Raw genomic sequence first — 19,129 nt, 5'->3', positions numbered from 1 at the left:
GATTTCTCAAGGTGTTCCCTGCCCGGCGGAAGATGGCGACGGGCTAAGGCGAGCGGCGGGCGCGGGAGGGGGAGATGGACAGGCCTGGCCGCCGCGCCCGGGCGCTCCGGAGTGGCCTGAAGCGCAAGAGGAAAGGCGAGTGAGGGCGGGAGGCAGGGCCGAGGCAGGCGGGGCGGAGGGACGGAAGATGAAGCGGGCCAAGCGGTGAGGCCCGGAGCGCCGGACCAGCAGCCGGGACGCCCGGGAGGAGGAGGAGGAGGAGGAGGGGAGGGAGGGAGATGCCCGGACGGCGCGGCGCGGCCTCCTCCCGCCCGGGCCGGCCATGCTGAGAAGCGCCGCGGCGGCGCAGCACCATGCGCCGGGCCCCGGCAGCCCTTAGCGGCCTCGCGGGGGAGGCTGGGGGCGTCCGCGCGGGGCTCAGCGGCGGTGGAGGAGGAGGAGGAGCGGGCGGGCTCTGGTCGCGGGCCGCAGGGTGAGCCGCCATGGGGCCGCCCCTCCCCTTCCCACCGGGCCCGGGCGGCGGCGGCGGCAGGTGACATTCTGCCCGCGGAGGGGGCGGCCGGAGGAGCGGCCGAGCCCGGGAGCCCCCCGCCGCCGCCGCCGCCGCCGCCGCCCCCAAAAATATGACCAGCGGCGCTTGGATGCAGCCACGGGAACACGAGGCCGCCGCCGCCGCCGCCGCCCTAGCCGCCCGCCCGGGCCCGCCCGAGAAGCCGTGCGCCGACTCGGAGCGGGCGCAGAAATGGCGCTTGTCGCTGGGCTCGCTGCTCTTCTTCGCCGTCCTCCTCTCCGACCGCCTGTGGCTCTGCGGCGCCGCCGCCGGGACGCGGCTCCGAGCTGAGGCCAGAAGCCCGGCCATGTCGGCGGCCGGGCCCGCCCTGGTCGGAGGGCCGCGCAACCGGAGCGCCGAGGGCCCGCCGGCCCCCCCGCCCTGCTCGCCCGCCGCCCCGGACCGTCGCCCGGACCTGAGCTCGGCCTGCTCGCCGCGGCGCCTCTTCCAGCAGGGCTCTCTGGCCGCCTTCGCCGCCGTGCCTCTCCGGCTGCCCGCGGCCGCCGCCCTCGCCGCCGCCGCCGCCGCCTCCTCCTCTCCCCAGCTGGACTTCCTGGAGGGCCACTTTCGGACCTTCCGCCTCCCCTTTTGTGACGCTTACACGGCCTGGGACTTGCTGCTCGGCATGGCCGGCCCGGAGAGCCTGGACTGCACCTTGGCCAACCTGCTGATGGATTTCCTGTCCGCTGCGGCGGGAGCCCAGCGCGGGGAGGCCTGCAGCAGCTGCTTGGAGGCGTATCAAAGGCTGGACCAACACGCTCAGGAAAAATACGAGGAGTTCGAGCTTGTGCTGGAGAAATACCTGCAGGCCGAGGATTATTCTGTGCGCTCCTGCATCAGAGACTGCAAGGTAGGGAGGCGGTGGAGCGGGCGGGAGGGGGGCACCCCGAAACGTTTCCCCTGCAGCCAAAACCCCCTTGGCCCTGGCCCTGGCTTTGGGGGCAACAGCTGCTCCGCCTGTTGGGATTCGTCCCACTGGCCGCTGCTGTAGCCTCCTCCCTCCCTTCTCTCTTGACCACCAGAGTGGGCCTTCTCTCTTGCTGCTGATAAGCCGGATTTGGTCTGGACAGATGGGTTGAGATGGGAGGAATGCCAGCCACGGAGAGAGAGCCAGGCCGTTGGCTTCTTGCAGGTTGGCTGCTTTCAAAGGCTTTTCGGGCAGCAGCCCTGGTCAGAATTTCTTGGGAAGGATGTAGATTGTCCTCAGTGATTTGGTGTACAGCAGGGCTGCTCAAGGGCTGGGAATCTCATCTTCCTTGGTAGCCAAATAGCCTCGTGATTAAGTAGCCGCTCTGAACTGACTGCCACTCAGGACAACTCACCTTGGCTTTCCTATGTAAGGCTCATTCTTTTGATCTAGAACCAAGGAACCTTTTTTTGGAAAGCTGCTCTCCCATATGTTACTTTTTATTAAGAAGGCAGTGGATCTGCCTTGTTGACAACACTCTCTATTTCATTGTAGTGTAATCTCAACTTTTGACCGGTGTTGCTAGTTGCTTTGAGCTGCCTCGCTGAACGGGGAACATTTAGCTATTATGTATTCCTGTAGACGTCCCAAAGTGTTCTCTTTAACTGTGCATCAGTTTATTATACTTTCCAAACTTCGCTCACATCAAAGCATTTTAGAAATTTTACTTTGGGATGTTTGATCTGTTTGATCTTTGATAACTGCTCTCCAGGGCATCTAACACATCCCAAAGACTCTTCCAAAAGTTGCTCCTACTGATAGACATGATTTGGCGAAATGGATGTGGCTGGGCTTGGGTCAATGGAACCTCAGGCCCAGTTCCATGGGTAGCATTTCCAGGTATAACTTGCATAGAACTCAGCGGAAGGTACATGCGGGGCCAGGGCTCTGGCTTGGGTACAGACTCCCTGACCTGCCCCCCCCCCCCAGCCACTTCTGGAAATAAGATATCCCAATTAAGAATTGAATCCCAGAGAATTAATAGCTCTTGCAGGGATAGAGAAGAGTAAGAAGAGCTGAAAATGTGACCTGAAGCATTTCTGGGTTGTAAAGAAAATTTATCTCCAAACTGACTGCATTTTGTGAATCTTTTAAATGTTGCAAGAAAGCCAAGAACAAATGCAACACTCTATTTATTAGGTACTGTAAAATTAATCCACATGTGGATTTTGTTTACATACAAAATAATTTTCAGTTTGCATGCAATGTAAGTTTCAGTATTCTTCATGTAAGAATTAGTTTGACAGTTACTTCCTCTCTGAAAAGGCTTTAATGTTTCATAACATTAAATGCACCATTTTTGGAAAGTGGAACGTGCCTTCAAGAAACAAGTACAGGGGACACTGATTTCCATACGAACTTGGAAATGTAGGGAGGCTTGGTGTTTCCATTAACTAGTGTAGTTCTGTCCAAAATTGTTCCTCATACAGAGTTAACGTTAAGAAAAAATAATCACATTGGCATAGGATGTTTTTAATTTGGATCTGGAACATTAAATGTCCCTTCTCTGTGTCCTCTGATCCCACAATAAATTATTCCACCTCATTATAGCATTATATTAAAAGTACAAGTGTATATCATGCATGTTGAATATAACATATAGTTTAGGCTTTTAATATTATGTGGAGGGGAGAAGATAAGATTTCTGGTGATTCTATTGATACTTGCATTTCAGCTTTGACTGTGGGACCTTCATGGGGAGAAGGAATGGAGGGTCCCTGAGATTTTCTGCATTGTCACAATATGGAAAAGAAACCATAATTGGAATGGAGAAGGTTTAGTTCCATTGACAATGCAAGATTTATACACTTGGATGAGAGGGGAACTTTTGGAGGAGGCTGGTATGTAGGTGTGTGGTTTGTTTCCTTTGGAGATTGGTGTAATGATCCAGTGTGTCTCGATGTGTCAAGTGCTACGTCATTTTATTTTGTCAGGTATTCTGTTAACTTAAAAACAGTAAGGGTTGGCTTCCAATGACAAGCTCATGATCCCAGTTTACTCTGGGATCATCATATTTCACTCCTATAGATGTTCTCAGAAAAGAGTCAATGATGAAAAGTGTCCAGAAGAAGACACAAACAAATTGGAGCTGGAGTGAGAGAGGATTTAATTTAAAAGCGTAACTTTTCCCAAGTCGTCTACTTTTTTTTTCACTGACTTCTTAAATAAAGCAGTCCTCAATCCAGGAAAAAAATTGTATCGCTGGTATTAGAGTGTTGCATATTGTATTATGAGTATATTTTTAGCAACATATTCAAAAACTTTGAATGACTTTTTTCTATGTTTTCAGGTATAGTGCATACATACATGGTACATAGAACATGCCATGCCCCTGGTGGAGACTGACTCTGAGGGAGAGGAGGAACAGCCAACAGGGAGTGGGAGTGTGGCTCCGGAGGTTGTGGAGGAGGCTGGGGAGGGGCAGAGGAGGACCCAGGCCCATCCCCTCTCCATCCTAGGGCACACAGGGAGGAGAGGATAAGGGAGGGACGTGGTCTACAAAGGAGGAGAGGGCCTTGATCCTTTTCATGGGTTGCAGCTGTGACAACTGAATAAGAGGACGGACATGCGTATGGGTGAACGCTGGAAACAAAGCGTGGAAATATCTCTAGGTTATGATTCCTCTCTGAGTTTGGCGTCCTTGCCAGTGTGTGTTCTGATATCTGTGGACGTCCTCCAGCCCTTATCTTGCCTGCTTTGTGTTGTTTTTCCCCTCCTTCTTGTAACTGCTTGTGTGGGAGTTTTTTGTCTTCAGTCAAGGATATTTGGAGCTTGGAAGCAAAGTGAAGGAATAAAAGGGGCTTTACCGGGTTTCTGTGACTGTGTTTATTTTGTATCCACACCCTGAATCATCACAGAACATTACAGTTGGAAAGGTCCTTGGAGGTCTTCTAGCCCAACCCCTTGCTTAAGCAGGAGACCCTATACCATTTCAGATAAGTGATTATCCACTCCAGTCTCTTTTTGAAAGCCTCCAGTGATGGAGCACCCACAGCTTCTGAAGGCAACTTCTGTTCCACTGATTGGTTATTCTCACTGTCAGAAAATTCCTCCTTAGTTTTAGGTTGCTTCTCTCCTTGATTAGTTTGCACCTATGGTTTTTCTTCCTTGCCTTCAGCTACTTTGGAAAATAGGTTGACCCCGTTTTCTTTGGGGCAGCCCCTCAAATATTGGAAAACTTCTATCACATCTCCCCTAGTCCTTCTCTTCACTAGACTAGCCAGGCCCAGTTCCTGCAAATGTTCTTCGTATGTTTTAGCCTCCAGTCCCCTAATCATCTCTGTCGCTCTTTTCCGCACTCTTTCCAGAGTCTCAACATCTTGCCTCAACATTGTGGTGACCAGAACTGAATGCCATGTTCCTTTTAACACACACACACACACACACACACACACACACGAATCCCTCTGATTTTTTTTTAGAGGATTGTAGAGGATTTAGAGGTATTACGCTCCTAAGCTCTCTTGCTGTGCAGTACAGGTCAGATAGCAGCTTGAGGAAGTAGAAACCTAATACAATGGTAAATATTGTAAATGACCATTTCTTCCTCTGGAAAGTGGGAAATTGTCTATTCTGAATCAATGCATTCCACCAAAGAATGGTCCCAGTTCTTTCACTGTCAAAGAGGCCTAATCTATATGTGCTGGTATACCAGCTGTACCCACTCCTATACAGATACTCCTCGACTTACAGCCACAATTAAGGCCAACATTTCTGTTGTTAAGTGAGACATTAGTTAGGCGAGTTTTGCCCCATTTTATGACCTTTCTTGCCAGAGTTGTTAAGTGGATCTCTGCAGGTGATAAGTTGGTAACTTGGATGTTAAGTGAATCTGGCTTCTCCACTGACTGCTTGTCAGAAGGTCACAAAAGAGGTTCACATGATCCCCCGGGACACTGCAACCGTCATTAATACGAGTCAGTTGCCAAGCATCTAAATATAAAACATGTAACCATAGGGATGCTGCAAAGGTAACTTGGTAACTATAAAAAATGGTCATAGGTCACATTTTTCAGTGCCATTGGAACTTTGAACGGTCCTACTAAAGTCAAGGACTATGTATACAGAAATGAGTCGAACACGATCTTTTCATGAATTGCAAAAATTACTCAATTTGAGCTGCCTTTTGTACTAGCCCAAAAGCTACACAGCTGGTTGCTAAAGGCAGTACACCTTGAATTCATCCCCTGTGCTGTGTTGGCTGCTCTTTACTTTAAGAGCCAATGCCAAAATGCACGTGGCCTGAGGCAGCGTCACGGACTCAGGAACCTATTATATTTGGGGAGAGCAGAGGTCTCTTCACTGCTGATCTTGCTTTTCTTACAACAGGCTTGTATAAAACCTGGCTGAGTTTTGAGCAACTGCTAATGTGATATTTTGGGATTTAGAGTGAGCTGTGAACAGAACACCTTTGCCACTCGAGCTATGTTTCAGATTAACAGAGTTGGAAGGGACCTTGTAGGTCATTTAGTCCAACCCCCCCCCCCACCCAAGCAGGAGACCCTACACCATTTCTGACAAATGGCAGTCCAATCTCTTCTTGAAAGTCTCAGTGATGGCGCTCCCACAACTTCCGAGGGCAACTTCTGTTCCATTGGTGGATTGTTCTCACCGTCAGAAAGTTTCTCCTTATTTTCAGGTTGAATCTCTCTTTGTGGTAATGCTTCCAGTGAGGTAACACAATTTCAGGGCAAGTTGTGAACTTGTCTTCTCTCAAAAATGGAGAGATTTTTTAGAACTACGCCGCCTCCGGTCCGATCTAAGTATAGTATATAAAATTATACATTGCAATGTCCTACCTGCAAATCATTGCAATGTCCTACCTACTTCAGCTCCAACCATAACAATACAAGAGCAAACAATAGATAGAAACTCAAGGTAAATCGCACCAAACTTGATTGCAGGAAATACGACTTCAGCAACAGAGTGGTCAATGCCTGGAATACTCTACCTGACTGTGGTTTCTTCCCCAAACCCCACAGACTTTAACCTTAGACTGTCTACTACTGACCTCACCCCTTTCCTAAGAGGTCTGTAGGGGGCGTGCATAAGCGCACCAGTGCCTACCGTCCCTGTCCTATTGTTTCTTTTTTCTTGTTCGTATCCATTTCATGTGTTTATTACCATGTTTATACTTATACCTGTTGTCTAATAATTGCTTGACAAAATAAATAAATAAATAAACAAACAAACAAATAAATAAAAAATAAAATAAAATAAAGATGGTTTTCAGAGGTAAACCAGAAGTTAGATAGCCAAAAGAGGAGGTGTTGCGTGTCCAAAACAAAATTATGTCTTCATTCATGGCTGTTATTGTATAAATCTGGCCCTTCTCCTCTCTGAAATATTTAAACCTACTGGGAGCAGAGACATGGTCAGAATTGTCCCCAGGATGCAGGCTTTTATCATTGTAGCAAAAGCAACAATGTGCCACCCTGATGCAACTCCATTGCTTTTGAGGAGAAATGTCATGGTGAATATAGAAAAGGGGTGGCACTTGTCTTCTATTGATGTGGTGCCGCTTTCATCATTTGCCATCTGCCATCCCACCCCAGTCCACAAAAGACTCTGGAGGCAGCCTACAGACCCACATAGAATCAAAGTGTGCTCCATTGATCCATCCAGGACCAGGTACTACATGAAGACCTTAATGTCAAGGATCAAGCTAGAGGTTCTCCTCCCTGTGGTCTGCAGCTGCAAGTGGAGCTGTGGAACTAAATCCACAGAGCTATGGGTGTTGTTGACATTTGGGAGAAAGCGTTTTTGCTCTTCCCTCTCTGGAATTGATCAGCTGTGTCACCTGACCCACTTTTCCTATTTGTGTGACATTCTGACTTCATGACCCAATTAAAGCATGTTGCACAAAACACACCCGTTAGCTCTGTTAACATTGATTCAATGAAACACAGCTTTTATTATATCCCCACCAATGACTTTTTTAGAGTGTGACAGAAATAGTTCTGAACTCTTGATCTGGCAAATGATCTGGCTGGATCTTTGATCAATATTTTTATAAAGGTGTGAGAGTTGCATCCAGGAAAGAATGTTTTTCTCAGGTTTGAGCTGAACTTGACCATATTTCTGAGATAAACAGTAATAGGTTTTTTTTTTAAAAAAAATATTGGTTGGGGAATTTAAATGAAGTAGACAAAAGAGACTACCTCGAAGTAAGAGAAGCAGGAAGAAAAATGGCTCCTTCTACAAAGCCAGCAGGACTTTCATTTGGAACAGCCTGGTGACCCAGTGGTGGGATTCAACATTTTTTAAATTTTATTGAACAAAACAATTAAAAACATTGAACATAGTGAAGTTGGTTTGACATAACTTTTGGTCAGTATCGCAAATACCGACCAAAAGTTTTCCCATATACAGTTTTCCTATATACAGTTATTCAAATATATACACATATACATTTGTTCGCTCATATATTACATTTTCCAACATCATTGGTCCTATTTTCAACTCATCCATTCATTTACTCTCTCAGCAACTCCTTTCCCAACTTAAGACCTTCCTTTCTGCTCCCACCAGTGATAGGATCCATCCCAAATTGCGTAATATGCCGACTCGTCTTTATTTTTCATCTCTAAAGTTAGCTTGTCCATTTCAGCGCATATCAAGATTTTGTTTATTACTTCATCTTCACTCGGTATGCCTGTCTCTTTCATTCAACATTTTTTATTGCTGGTTCTGTGGGCGTGACGTGGCTTGGTGGGAGTGGCAGGGGAAGGTTAACTGCAAAATCCCCCTTCCCTCCCCACCCCACTAACCTGCTTTCCAGCTCCGTTCTCCTGTGAAGGGCAACCAAAGAAGACCCAGCCGATCAGCTGGGACTCGATGGGAGCCTGAGAATCGATGGGGTTGGCAGGGCCAGTCAGAGGTGGGATTGGTCTGTTCTACAAACTACTCAAAGTTTCCGCTATCAGTTCTCCAGAACCGGTCCAAACCTGCTGAATGCCACCTCTGTGGTGACCCCTTTCTCCCCCAGCTCCATTATACTGGAAGCCTTTCACGGACAGACCTGCTGGTCAGTGAGGGCAGAGCTGAGGCCCTTCAGCTCTCGGGCCCCAGACCAGAGTTCAACAGGGGCAGGCCTCTTCCCTGCTGCCACCCTGGTTTCCCACTCCACACCGACCCTCTCAGGAGCTGAAGGGGACAGCAAAGGACCAAGAAGGGAAACCAAATCAAAACCCAAAACTGGGTCTGTAGCTCAGCCCAGATGAGGCAGGCGAGAGAAGAGGCCACTGGCCAGGGTTGAAATTAAATAAATAAATAAATGTTATTTTATTCATTTGTTTGTTTATTTTAGGAAATTTATATTGCTGCCTATTCGCACATGGCAGCTTATAGGAATATGCAAACCTCATGTATAAAACAATAAAACTAATAAAAGAGAATGATCACATAATGAATTAATAAAATAATGTAATAAAAAAAACCCCACCCCAATGTTATTAATGGTGCCAAAAGTAGACAAGTTCATATTCTCAGGCATTTCCAATTGACAAAATCAGGGGTCTCCAACCTTGTCCCCTTTAAGCCCGGAGGACTTCAACTCCCAGAATTCCCCAGCCAGTTTTTCATACTCAGCAACCATTGCCGCATCCGTAATGGTCATGTGATCAAAATTCAGCCGCTTGGCCACTGGTTCATAGTTACGATGGTCGCAGTGTCCTCTTGGGGTCACCTGATCCCCTTTTGCGACCTTCTGATAAGCAGAAGCAAAGGGGAAGCCAGATTCACTTAACAACCATATAACTAACTTATCAACTGCAGTGATTCACTTAACAACTGTGGCAAGAAAGGTCGTAAAATGGGGCAAAACTCACTTAACAGATGTTTCACTTAGCAACCTTAGTTTTGGGCTCAATTGTGGTTGAGGACTACCTGTAGCTTTAAAGGTAAAAGTAAAGGTTCCCCTCACACATACCTGCTAGTTGTTCCCGGCTCTAGGGGGCACTGCTCATCTCCATTACAAAGCCAAAGATGAGCCAGTGCTGTCCGAAGACGTCTCCGTGGTCATGTCACTGGCAGGACTGAATGCCGAAGGCGCACGGAACGCTGTTCCCTTCCCACCAAAGGGGTCCCTATTTTTCTACTTGCGTTTTTTACGTGCTTTCGAACTGCTAGGTTGGCAGAAGCTGGGACAAGGAACGGGAGCTCACTCCGTTCTGCGGCGCTAGGGATTCGAACCGCCAAACTGCCGACTTTTCTGATCAACAAGCTCAGCGTCTTAGCCACTGAGCCATTGCGTCCCTTTTGGCTGCAGCTTTCAGAAAGCAATTATTTGAAGCAATAATTCAATAATGATTTATTTAAAAATTGAAATAATTACAAATGAAAGATGGTGGAAAAAGTCTAGAGCCACATATGAACTCAAGGAGCTAAAGAAGCAGGAAGCCCCAAGGTGAGGATATGAGTTTCATAGGAAACTCCCATATCTGGTGCTCAGAACTACAGATGTTTTGACACCTATACAACTACTAAGGAATAAGGAAGCGGAACAAGTGTTCTGAATTCAGGTAACTACACAAATACTGTTAGGGATTACTAGTGGGATGATATTCATTATTGACACACAACACTAGAAAGCTATAATTTATTCAAAGAAACAAATGTAACAAAAATTGTGAGGTGTTGTACTGTACTTCAAACAAAATATATTATCATCTTTGTTTATTTTTAATATATTTTTATTTTTAAAAAATTAAAGGAAGATAAAAACTAGTACAAATGAATATAAATAAAAGAAGAAGAAAAGAGAAAGCTAAAAGTGCAAGGAAAGAACAAAAAAGGTAAAAGAAAAACAAAAGAAAGAAGAAAAAGATACAAGCTTCTGTTCTTCTTTACAGCATAAGTACAATTATCAATTTTCCTCTTATTCTTACATAGCTCTCTTCTTTCTAGTCAGCAAAACCATAAATTATAAGTTCATTTTTTTTTCTTGTTTCCTAGAAAAACTCTAGAAGGCATTTCCAGTCCGCAATAAACATACATACAGTGGTACCTCAGTACTCAACTGGTTTTGGGAGGCGCCATTAGTACCCCAAATGATGAGTACCAGGTGTCCTAGTTACTAGTAGATCACCACTTGAATATGAACCAGCTGTGTGGCTTCAACTGCCAAAATAGCTAACGCAGCCCCAGGTTGCATCAACAGAGGGATAGTTTCAAGATCACATGAAGTGATAGTACCACTTTATACTGCACTTATGAGACCACACTAGGGATGCTGCACAGGGGGGCAGTTTGGTGAGTGCGTGCTTTGCGCAGTACTTGCCAAACAACGTCCGCGAGCAATCGCCATCTCCTGGCTGATGCTCAGCACTCCGCTGTGCCGCACAAAGCAGCTAAGGTAAGAATAAAGGACAGCCTAGAGCCCAGGCGGGTGGGCCCAACCGATCATCTTCGGAGAGAACTGGCTTGGTGTCAGCCGCTCCAATTCTGGTCACTGTGATAGAAAAAAAAGAGGTTGAGATCCTACAAAGAGTGCAGAGGAAAGGAACAAAGACGATAAAGAGCCCGGAGGCTAATCATTCAGCCCGGATGAATGATTGAGGGAACTAGGCATGTCTAGTTTAACAAAGAGAAGGATTGGGGTAATATGATAACTATCTTCCAGTAGGTGAGGGGGTGTCGCAGAGAAGAGGGTGTCCGCTTATTCTCCAAAGCACCTGACACATAAGTAACAGATGGAAGGTCATTAAAGAGAGATCAAGCTTACAACTGGAATTTCCTGACAGCGAGAACAATTCATCAGGAGTTGTGGGCACTCCACCACTGGAGGCTTTCAAGAAGAGACTGCACAGCCATTGGTCTGAAATGGTGTAGGGTCTCTCCTGCCAGGGGCAGGGGTTTGAACCAAGACCTCCAAGATCCCTTCCAACGCTATTATTCTATATCCTGTGTTCTGTTAAGAATGCTCACAAGCCAGGTAGAAAGTGCTTCAATTGCTAACAGCCCCAGCATGGAAGTGGACAGACAAATGGACAAGTAATGTCTGGAGCCAAGAGGATGGATTTACAGGGGGTTAAATGAAAAAAACCCAATAACCTGTAGTACTGCACCCATGCATTTGGCAGGCGATGCACTCGTAATAATGGTCCAAAGTCTTTGAGGAAAATGAAGGGAATGCAGCAAGTTCCATGGTTAAAGGCATGGCACCGTGCCTTTGGATATTGGTCCAAACTCTCAAAACCATGTTCATAATGCAGTTACAGGATCGGTGACTCTAAATGATTCATGCTTCCTTCCTAGCAAGTCAGCAGAATTAGAATATTTGACAGACCCGGTGAAAAATCTGATCAGTGGAGGATGAGGAAAGTTTCAGCCCTTCAAAACAGTGCACGGGGCAATCCTAAGCATCAAATGCTCTGCCTTTTGGGTCTAATGCTGTAGATGTGTAGGTTATAAAGACGTGAGGGTGATCCATCTCTTGCACTACAGGAACACGCAGAGGAAAAAGACAATTCAATAGCACAGATTCTGGGGGAGTGAATGGGGGAGGGGGAAAGGAGAGGAGCAAACCAATGTGACTGAACAATAACAGTAAATGTCTAGGATCCATGCTGAGTACAGTAGTGTCACTCTGAGCACCCTTTCAGTGTCCTTTGCCTTCTTCCCTGAGCAACTTGAGGTGGAAGGCAGGATCATGTCCCATCACAGGCAGGCTTGGAGCCAGGCCTAAATTGTTCATCCCGACTTGCAAAATGCTATCTTTTCCCACATGTCAGCTTCAGGGCTAATAAATGCTTCAGATATTGCCCCAGGGCAGGACAATCTTCAGCAAAATAACTCAAATGTCCTCCGTGTAAACCAATATCTTGCATGAATTGGAATGGTTTCTTCACCGTCATAAGTAGCTTTGCTAACTCTCAGCTTCGTAGAGTTTCCATCCTGTGAGGAATAGGTGGAAGAGAAGGAAAAAGCAGAATCATGACCTAATTCCTTTCTGTCCATAGAATCCCAGGGCTGGAAAGGACCTTGGAGGTCTTCTAGTCCAACCTCATGCCCCAGGCAGGAGATCTCATACCATCCTGAAAAATCGGTTATCTCGTCTCTTAAAAAGCTCTAGTGTAGAGCATCCATAGCTCCAGGAGGCAAGCTGTTCCATTGAATAATTGTTATCACTGTCAGGACGTTTCTCCATCGTTCTAGGTTAGATCTCCCTTTAGTGAGCTTCCATCCATTGCTTCTTGTCCGGCAGTCAGGTACTATGACAAATTTCTCCATGACAATGTTCAAGTCTGTCAAGATCCTTCTGAATCCTGAGTCCACCTTCCAAAGTGTTAGCAACTCTTCCCAGCTTAGTGTCATCTGTAAATTTGATGAGGTTTCCCTCTATCCCCTCATCTAGATAATTTATGAAGAAGTCGGAGAGTATGGGCCCAAGAGAGAGTCTTTGAATCTTAACATTTTTATTAGTTTATATAGTACAAAAGAAAATAGCAGGAAAATAGGGGAGGAAAAAGGGAAGGGAAAAGTGTGGGACAAAGGCGTTGACCTCTGACTCCCATTGGTGCAGTAGAATGAGATAGTAATATCAAACCTCAACTTTTTATTTTTACATCATAACTGGCCATTTCTATAACAACAAACCTATTAATCGGTTAAACCTAAAATCAGAGTTCTGCTCAAGACAGAACCTTGAGGTCCCCACTGCTTACTTCCCTCCATATTCTACTACAATTCCTGATGTCTTTAGCTATTTGCCTCATCATAAGTGTTGGATTCTGTGATTTGTTGTTGGATTCTGTGATTTGTTGTTGTCTACCTGGTGGGTTTACTGAAGGCAGCTGTCCATCTGATCATAAAATTGGTATAATTGTTTATATCCAGGCGGCTGTGTACTAGGATAAGTGATGCCCATAAAGTGTCAGGACCTCAGATAATAATCATCAGGCAAATCACTGAGGAAAAGGGGTAGAACATTTCTAGAAGGATATGCTGCTCTGAAAATATAGATACATGAAACGTTTTGTCTGGCAATTTCCTGGATTTGGGCTAATTTCTGTGGTGTTTGATTCATCGTTTGGTTCAAATGATCGATCTGGGCCACCTTATAGTAATGATGTTGGGCCACAGAAGCAAAGTCTTCACAACCTTTTCTGAGAGTGGTGATGCTGCAAAGAATCATCCTTGTCTCGGTGTAGAAACTGGAACTATTTTTTTTTCCTCCTGTGAAAAAGGAAGCAATGAGTTAAGGAAATTACTGTCAAACCGCTCAAGAGATATTAGAACTGGAAGCAGCACAGGAAACAATTCAAGGACATAAAATTCTAGTAAATAGGTTTATTTCAAGAAGCTGTCACAAAATGACTGTAAAATAATTCCAGTGACTGCTTATGTAACAATTCAAGCCCTAATTATAGCAAAATCAAGGATAACGTTTTTGTGGCTTTTTCTTTATACTGTCAGAGGCATACAGTAGAGACCACCCAACCAAACAGATGAAATAGATGAACTTTTTGCTAATTAGTTAGCTAAGATATGCAGGAAGCCTGCTATAGAATAGAATAGAATAGAATAGAATAGAATAGAATAGAATAGAATAGAATAGAATAGAATAGAATAGAATAGAATTCTTTATTGGCCAAGTGTGGTTGGACACACAAGGAATTTGTCTTTGGTGCAAACACTCTCAGTGTACATAAAAGATACATTTGTCTCAAGAGTCGAGAATCATCAGGTGCAACACTTAATAATAGTCATAGGGTATAATAAGCAATCAAATCATACGAGGAAACAGTCAATAAAAATCATTAGGATACAAGTGACAAAGTTACAGTCCTACAAGCACAAGTGGGAGGGGATGGGTGATAAGGAGTGATGACAAGATTAACAGTAATAGTAATGCAGACTTTGTAATAGTTGAACAGGGTTGAGGGAATTATTTGTTTAGTGGAGTGATGGCATTTGGGGAAAAAACTCTCCTTGTGTCTAGTTGTTCTGGTGTGCAGGGCTCTATAGCGTCGTTTTGAGGGAAGGAGTTGAAACAGTTTTTGTCCAGGATGTGAGGGCTCTGTAAATATTTTCACAGCCCTCTTTTTGACTCCTGCAGTATACAGGTCCACAACTGAAGGCAGGTGGGTAGTATTTGTTTTTTCTGCAGTCCGAATTATCCTCTGAAGTCTGTGTCTGCCCTGTTGGTTTGCAGAGCCAAACCAGACAGTTATAGAGGTGCAGATGACAGACTCAGTCATTCCTCTGTAGAACTGGATCAGCAGCTCCTTGGGCAGTTTGAGCTTCCTGAGTTGGCGCAGAAAGAACCTTCTTTGTTGTGCTTTTTTGATGACGTTTTTGATGCTAGGTGTCCATTTTAGGTCATGTGATATAATGGAACCTAGAAATTTGAAAGTCTGTACTGTTGATACTGTGTTGTCTAGTATTGTAAGAGGTGGTAGTATGGGAGGGTTTCTTCTAAAGTCTACCACCATTACTATAGTAGTAATGGAGGAGTTTAATTACCCTGCATCAAGTGGGAGATCAGGTTCCTGATGAACCTACCGGACCACTTTGTCATCCGAAAAGTAGAAGAGGGAACCAGAGAGAGGGTCAGCTATACTGGACTTAATCCTTACCAAGAGAGATGAAAGAAGGGGTTGAGGTTGTGGGAACTTTAGGAGAGAGTGACTGTGTCATATTGGAACTCAACCTAATGTAGGCACATAATTAAATAAAGTCAAAAGAGCATCTTAGACTCTAATAGAGCTGATTTCCACATCTTAGAGAGAGAACTTAGGAAGGATTTCATGGATAGAAATCTTAAAGGGGAAAGAAATCAAAATGCTTGGGAAAATTGAAAAAGTAAGATTATAAAAGGCCACAGGGAAAGAAACCCCTGATGAAACCAGCACGGTTGCATAAAGAACTCTCTGACAAACTGAGAGACAAAAATAAGTATTTTTGAAAAATGGAAAGCGAGACACATAACTAAATCAGAATATTGGCCAAAACCCTGAATCTGCAAGGATGAAGTCGTGAAAGCTAAGGCTCAGAATGAACTGAGACAGAATAATAGAATCACAGTTGGAAGGAACCTTGGAGATCTTCTAGTCCAGCAGGAGACCTTTTACATTTTAGACAAGTGCTTGTCCAACCTCTCCTTCAAATCCTCCAGTGATGGAGCCCCCACAACTTCTGAAGGCAACTTCTATTCCGTTGGTTAATTGTCCTCACTGTTTGGAAGTTTCTCCTCAGTCCTAGGAACTTTTAGTTCTCCTCTTTGTCCCTCCTGCGGCTAAATGTTGAAGTAGATCTTAAATGCAAGTGAGGTTGCCATCTAGATCTATGTATTAAATTTATATTATTTAATATAAACGTATTAAAGAATAATAGATGGATAAAGGTTGAAAAGAAAAAATTAAATCTTAGCTAAAAAGAAAGAAAAATAGGTCCGAACTGGTAGAATCCCACCCCTGGTTAAGAATAGATCCCTCACTAGATCACGTTGTCATTGCTCTGACAAGAAAATCATACCTGGCATGGGCCCATGGATGATCTGGGAGAGGTCCCCCGGCGGCCATAAACTCCCGAGTCTCTTCTGAGGCCAACCCCAGTCTCCTAGCGCCTGGGGAACTTCAACATCCACACCGATGGCCTCCAGAAACTCGGGCCGGGAGCCTGGTGTAGTAGCAACCCTCCCAACTAATCCCAGGAAGCCAGCTGAAAAACCTCTTAATCACTCTTTAATGCTCTCAAAAATGTCTTTAACTGTCTACCAATAAATTATACCAGATCTCTTTTGCTTCTCTTTCTACTTTCATCCTTACAGCTTCACTTTCATATTCTTCAAAATTATATTTTTATTTTTCTAACCTTTATTTGTTTTTACATATTTTTTTGCCCTTTGAAGCCTTCTCTTAGTCTTTAGTTTTAGTATTAATATTAAGGGCTTTTATGAAGATATTTTAGGGTTGTCATTTTATAGCATCATGTTAGTAATTCTAACTTCTAGTTATCTTTTTTATTACTTATGGGTTACAGTGAAAGTATTGAAATCAGGGTAATTTTTTTGTTATTTTATTCTGGACTGTAACCAAAAGATACTATTTTTTAAAATTTTTTAATGATCATTGGGCAGTTTCCCTAATGCAAAAGTTATCCTAGACAAAGAAATATAGGTTTATATATCATTTCCATATACGTATTCATTAGGTAGTCAATATACATTAGCATACATGATTTAGTCATTTATATTTAACATAAAGTACATTTAATATACACACACGTTTGAATGTTTCTTACCAGGGCATACTACTTGTCTACTCGTCTACTCAATTGGCTCCAATTACATTTCCTTTACAATTCATTCAGCAGAGTACAGGTGGTCCTCAACTTACAACAGTTTGTCTAGTGATCGTTCTAAGTTACAACGGTATTGAACAAAGTGACTTATGACCATTTTTCACACTTACAACCTTCGTAGCATCCCCATAACGACGTGATAAAAATTCAGATGCTGGGCAACTGACTCATACTTACGACTGTGGCTGTGTCCCCTTTTGCAACCTTCTGACAAGCAAACCCCCCGAGACAAAATTTACCAAAGCAATGGAACTGATCCCATAGGAAGAATTTTTATTAGTCTGCAAAACGTATTAGATCATAAATATAAAATTTCTAGTGGGGAAAAGGCCCAAAGGGGATATAGAGCTATTACACTGATGGCTCAGGAACCTGATTTGTGGGCACATTTTCGTCTTCAATCATAGTTTCTGTGAATCTCAGAAAACTGAGAAAGGTTTTTGTTTGGGAGGAAACAATCTGGCTGACTGTGGATGTTTGTGCTTTACAAAAACAAAAGCTGCCTTTTTCTCTTCTCTTTTTTGATCTTTCCTCCTACCCTATGCAGGTAGTGCTCGATCTTTTATGTTGCTAAGTAAGACATTTGTTAAGTGAATTTTGCCCCATTTTATGACCAATCCAGCATTTGGTAAATTTTGTCTCAGGGGTCCTTGGTGCTCTCTGAGCTTGCATGTTTTCTTCCAGATGTTTCATTTTTGTGTCTTGGAGCAGGATACACAATCTGGAAAAGCAGTTAGTATTTTAGCGGTATTTTCAAATCTTCAGCCAGGGATTGGTGTCTGTGCGTCAGGAGGTGTGGGTGGAGTAATGTGAATGCGGCCAATTTGTAGCTGTCTGTGATGACCCAAAGGGGCGTGGCACAAAGGCAACACAGTCACATAAGTAAGAAAAGTCCCTTTAGTACTTCCAATTTTGCCCCCAATGTCCAGTTACCTTCAGATGGAGAAAAAAAACTCTCCCAAGAACAGTCTTTAAGTGGAGGAAATTCAGTCTGAAAACAAAATACATACAAACTGCAACTAAAAATCCAAACAAACCACGCTGCAGCAATTAACTTGACAGGGCAGGAAAAGGAATTGCAGACTTGAAAGGCCAGCAAAACACACACAGTTGGGAAGACACCAGGGACCCAGATAAGCCTGGACAATACTAGATAACTCACGATTTGCTTCCAACAAGTTGCTGTGCGCAATCTCCCTTTTTAAACACTGTGTTCCCAGCTGCAGCTAATCAGGGCCCTTTCCTCCCCCATAAGCCACGCAACTCAAGTTGCTCCCTTCTCCGTTCCTCCCTGCGTGCCCTAGGATGAAGAGGGGGGTGGGCCTGGGTCTTCCTCTGAATTCCCTCTCCCTTGTTCTACCTCTTTCCTGCTCTGCCCAGCCGGACTGTGCCCTTCCCCAGTTTCTTCCACAGCCAATGGAGCCACACTCCCACTCCCTGTCAGCTGCTCGGCCTCCCCCTTGGAATCAGATTCCAACAGGGGCATGACATTGTCTGCCCTTTCCTGGATGTTGCAAATCACCCAGCCATGTTTTTTTTGATCGACTTCTGGCTAAAAAGCTAGGAGTGGTTTAAACTAGAGGTCCCTAACTTTTCCAGCGGCAGTGGGGGCGGGGGGGAGTGTAATGTGTTTTCCTTGAGTCCCTGCACTAGTCCATTAGTATGTTAATATAATTTGCTTTCTCTTGGAAGCTGGTCTCTACCTGGGTCAGGAGACCAGTAGGTGGCATGTACTAGACAACTGCAATGTGGGACAATATAAGGAAGTAAACCAGAGGTCTCCAAACTTGGCAACTTTAAGACTTGTGGACTCTTGATCACGTGACCACAGGGATGCTTGCAATGGTTGTAGGTGTGAAAAACGGTCTTAAGCCACTTTTTTCAGTGCCGTTGCCATTTTGAACGGCCTCTAATTTCACCATTGTAAGTCAAGGACTATCCATACATCCCAGCAGACACCATTCAGATTCTTGGGGGTTTGTGGGGGGTGGGGTGTCGCTTTTGCTACTGTATTATTGCCTCTGGACTCTTGTTCCTTTCACGTAGGCCGTCTACAAGGCTTGGCTGTGCTCTGAGTATTTTGATGTGACCCAACTACAGTGCCAGCACCGGATTCCATGCAAGCAATACTGCCTGGAGGTGGAGACGAGGTGCCCCTTTGTGTTGCCTGACAACGATGAATTGGTCTACGGAGGGCTGCCCGGCTTCCTCTGCACAGGTAAGGCTTGGAGGGGGAGGGGCTTGGAAGCATCCCGGGGATTAGCACGGAAGTACCTCCCTTTGCCTCGCTCATAGTTTGGAAGGGT

General features: G+C 44.8%; 1 protein-coding gene across 1 annotated transcript in view; it reads left to right on the top strand.

The window, feature by feature from the left end:
• Positions 1-541: 541 nt before the first annotated feature.
• NALF2 (NALCN channel auxiliary factor 2) overlaps positions 542-19,129 on the top strand; it is a 32,702-nt gene continuing 14,114 nt past the window's right edge. The window contains exons 1-2 of the mRNA XM_026678573.2: positions 542-1,400; positions 18,870-19,041. Coding sequence (XP_026534358.2) covers positions 624-1,400; positions 18,870-19,041 — 949 coding nt within the window. The 5' untranslated portion in view covers positions 542-623. The remainder of the gene's footprint in view (positions 1,401-18,869; positions 19,042-19,129) is intronic.

The sequence above is a fragment of the Notechis scutatus genome, chromosome 10, assembly GCF_049901735.1.
Source record: "Notechis scutatus isolate UNSWTSFEM ecotype Mainland chromosome 10, rNotScu1.2, whole genome shotgun sequence".
In the NCBI taxonomy this organism is placed as follows: domain Eukaryota; kingdom Metazoa; phylum Chordata; class Lepidosauria; order Squamata; family Elapidae; genus Notechis; species Notechis scutatus.
This window is presented reverse-complemented; position numbering and strand designations above follow the sequence as displayed.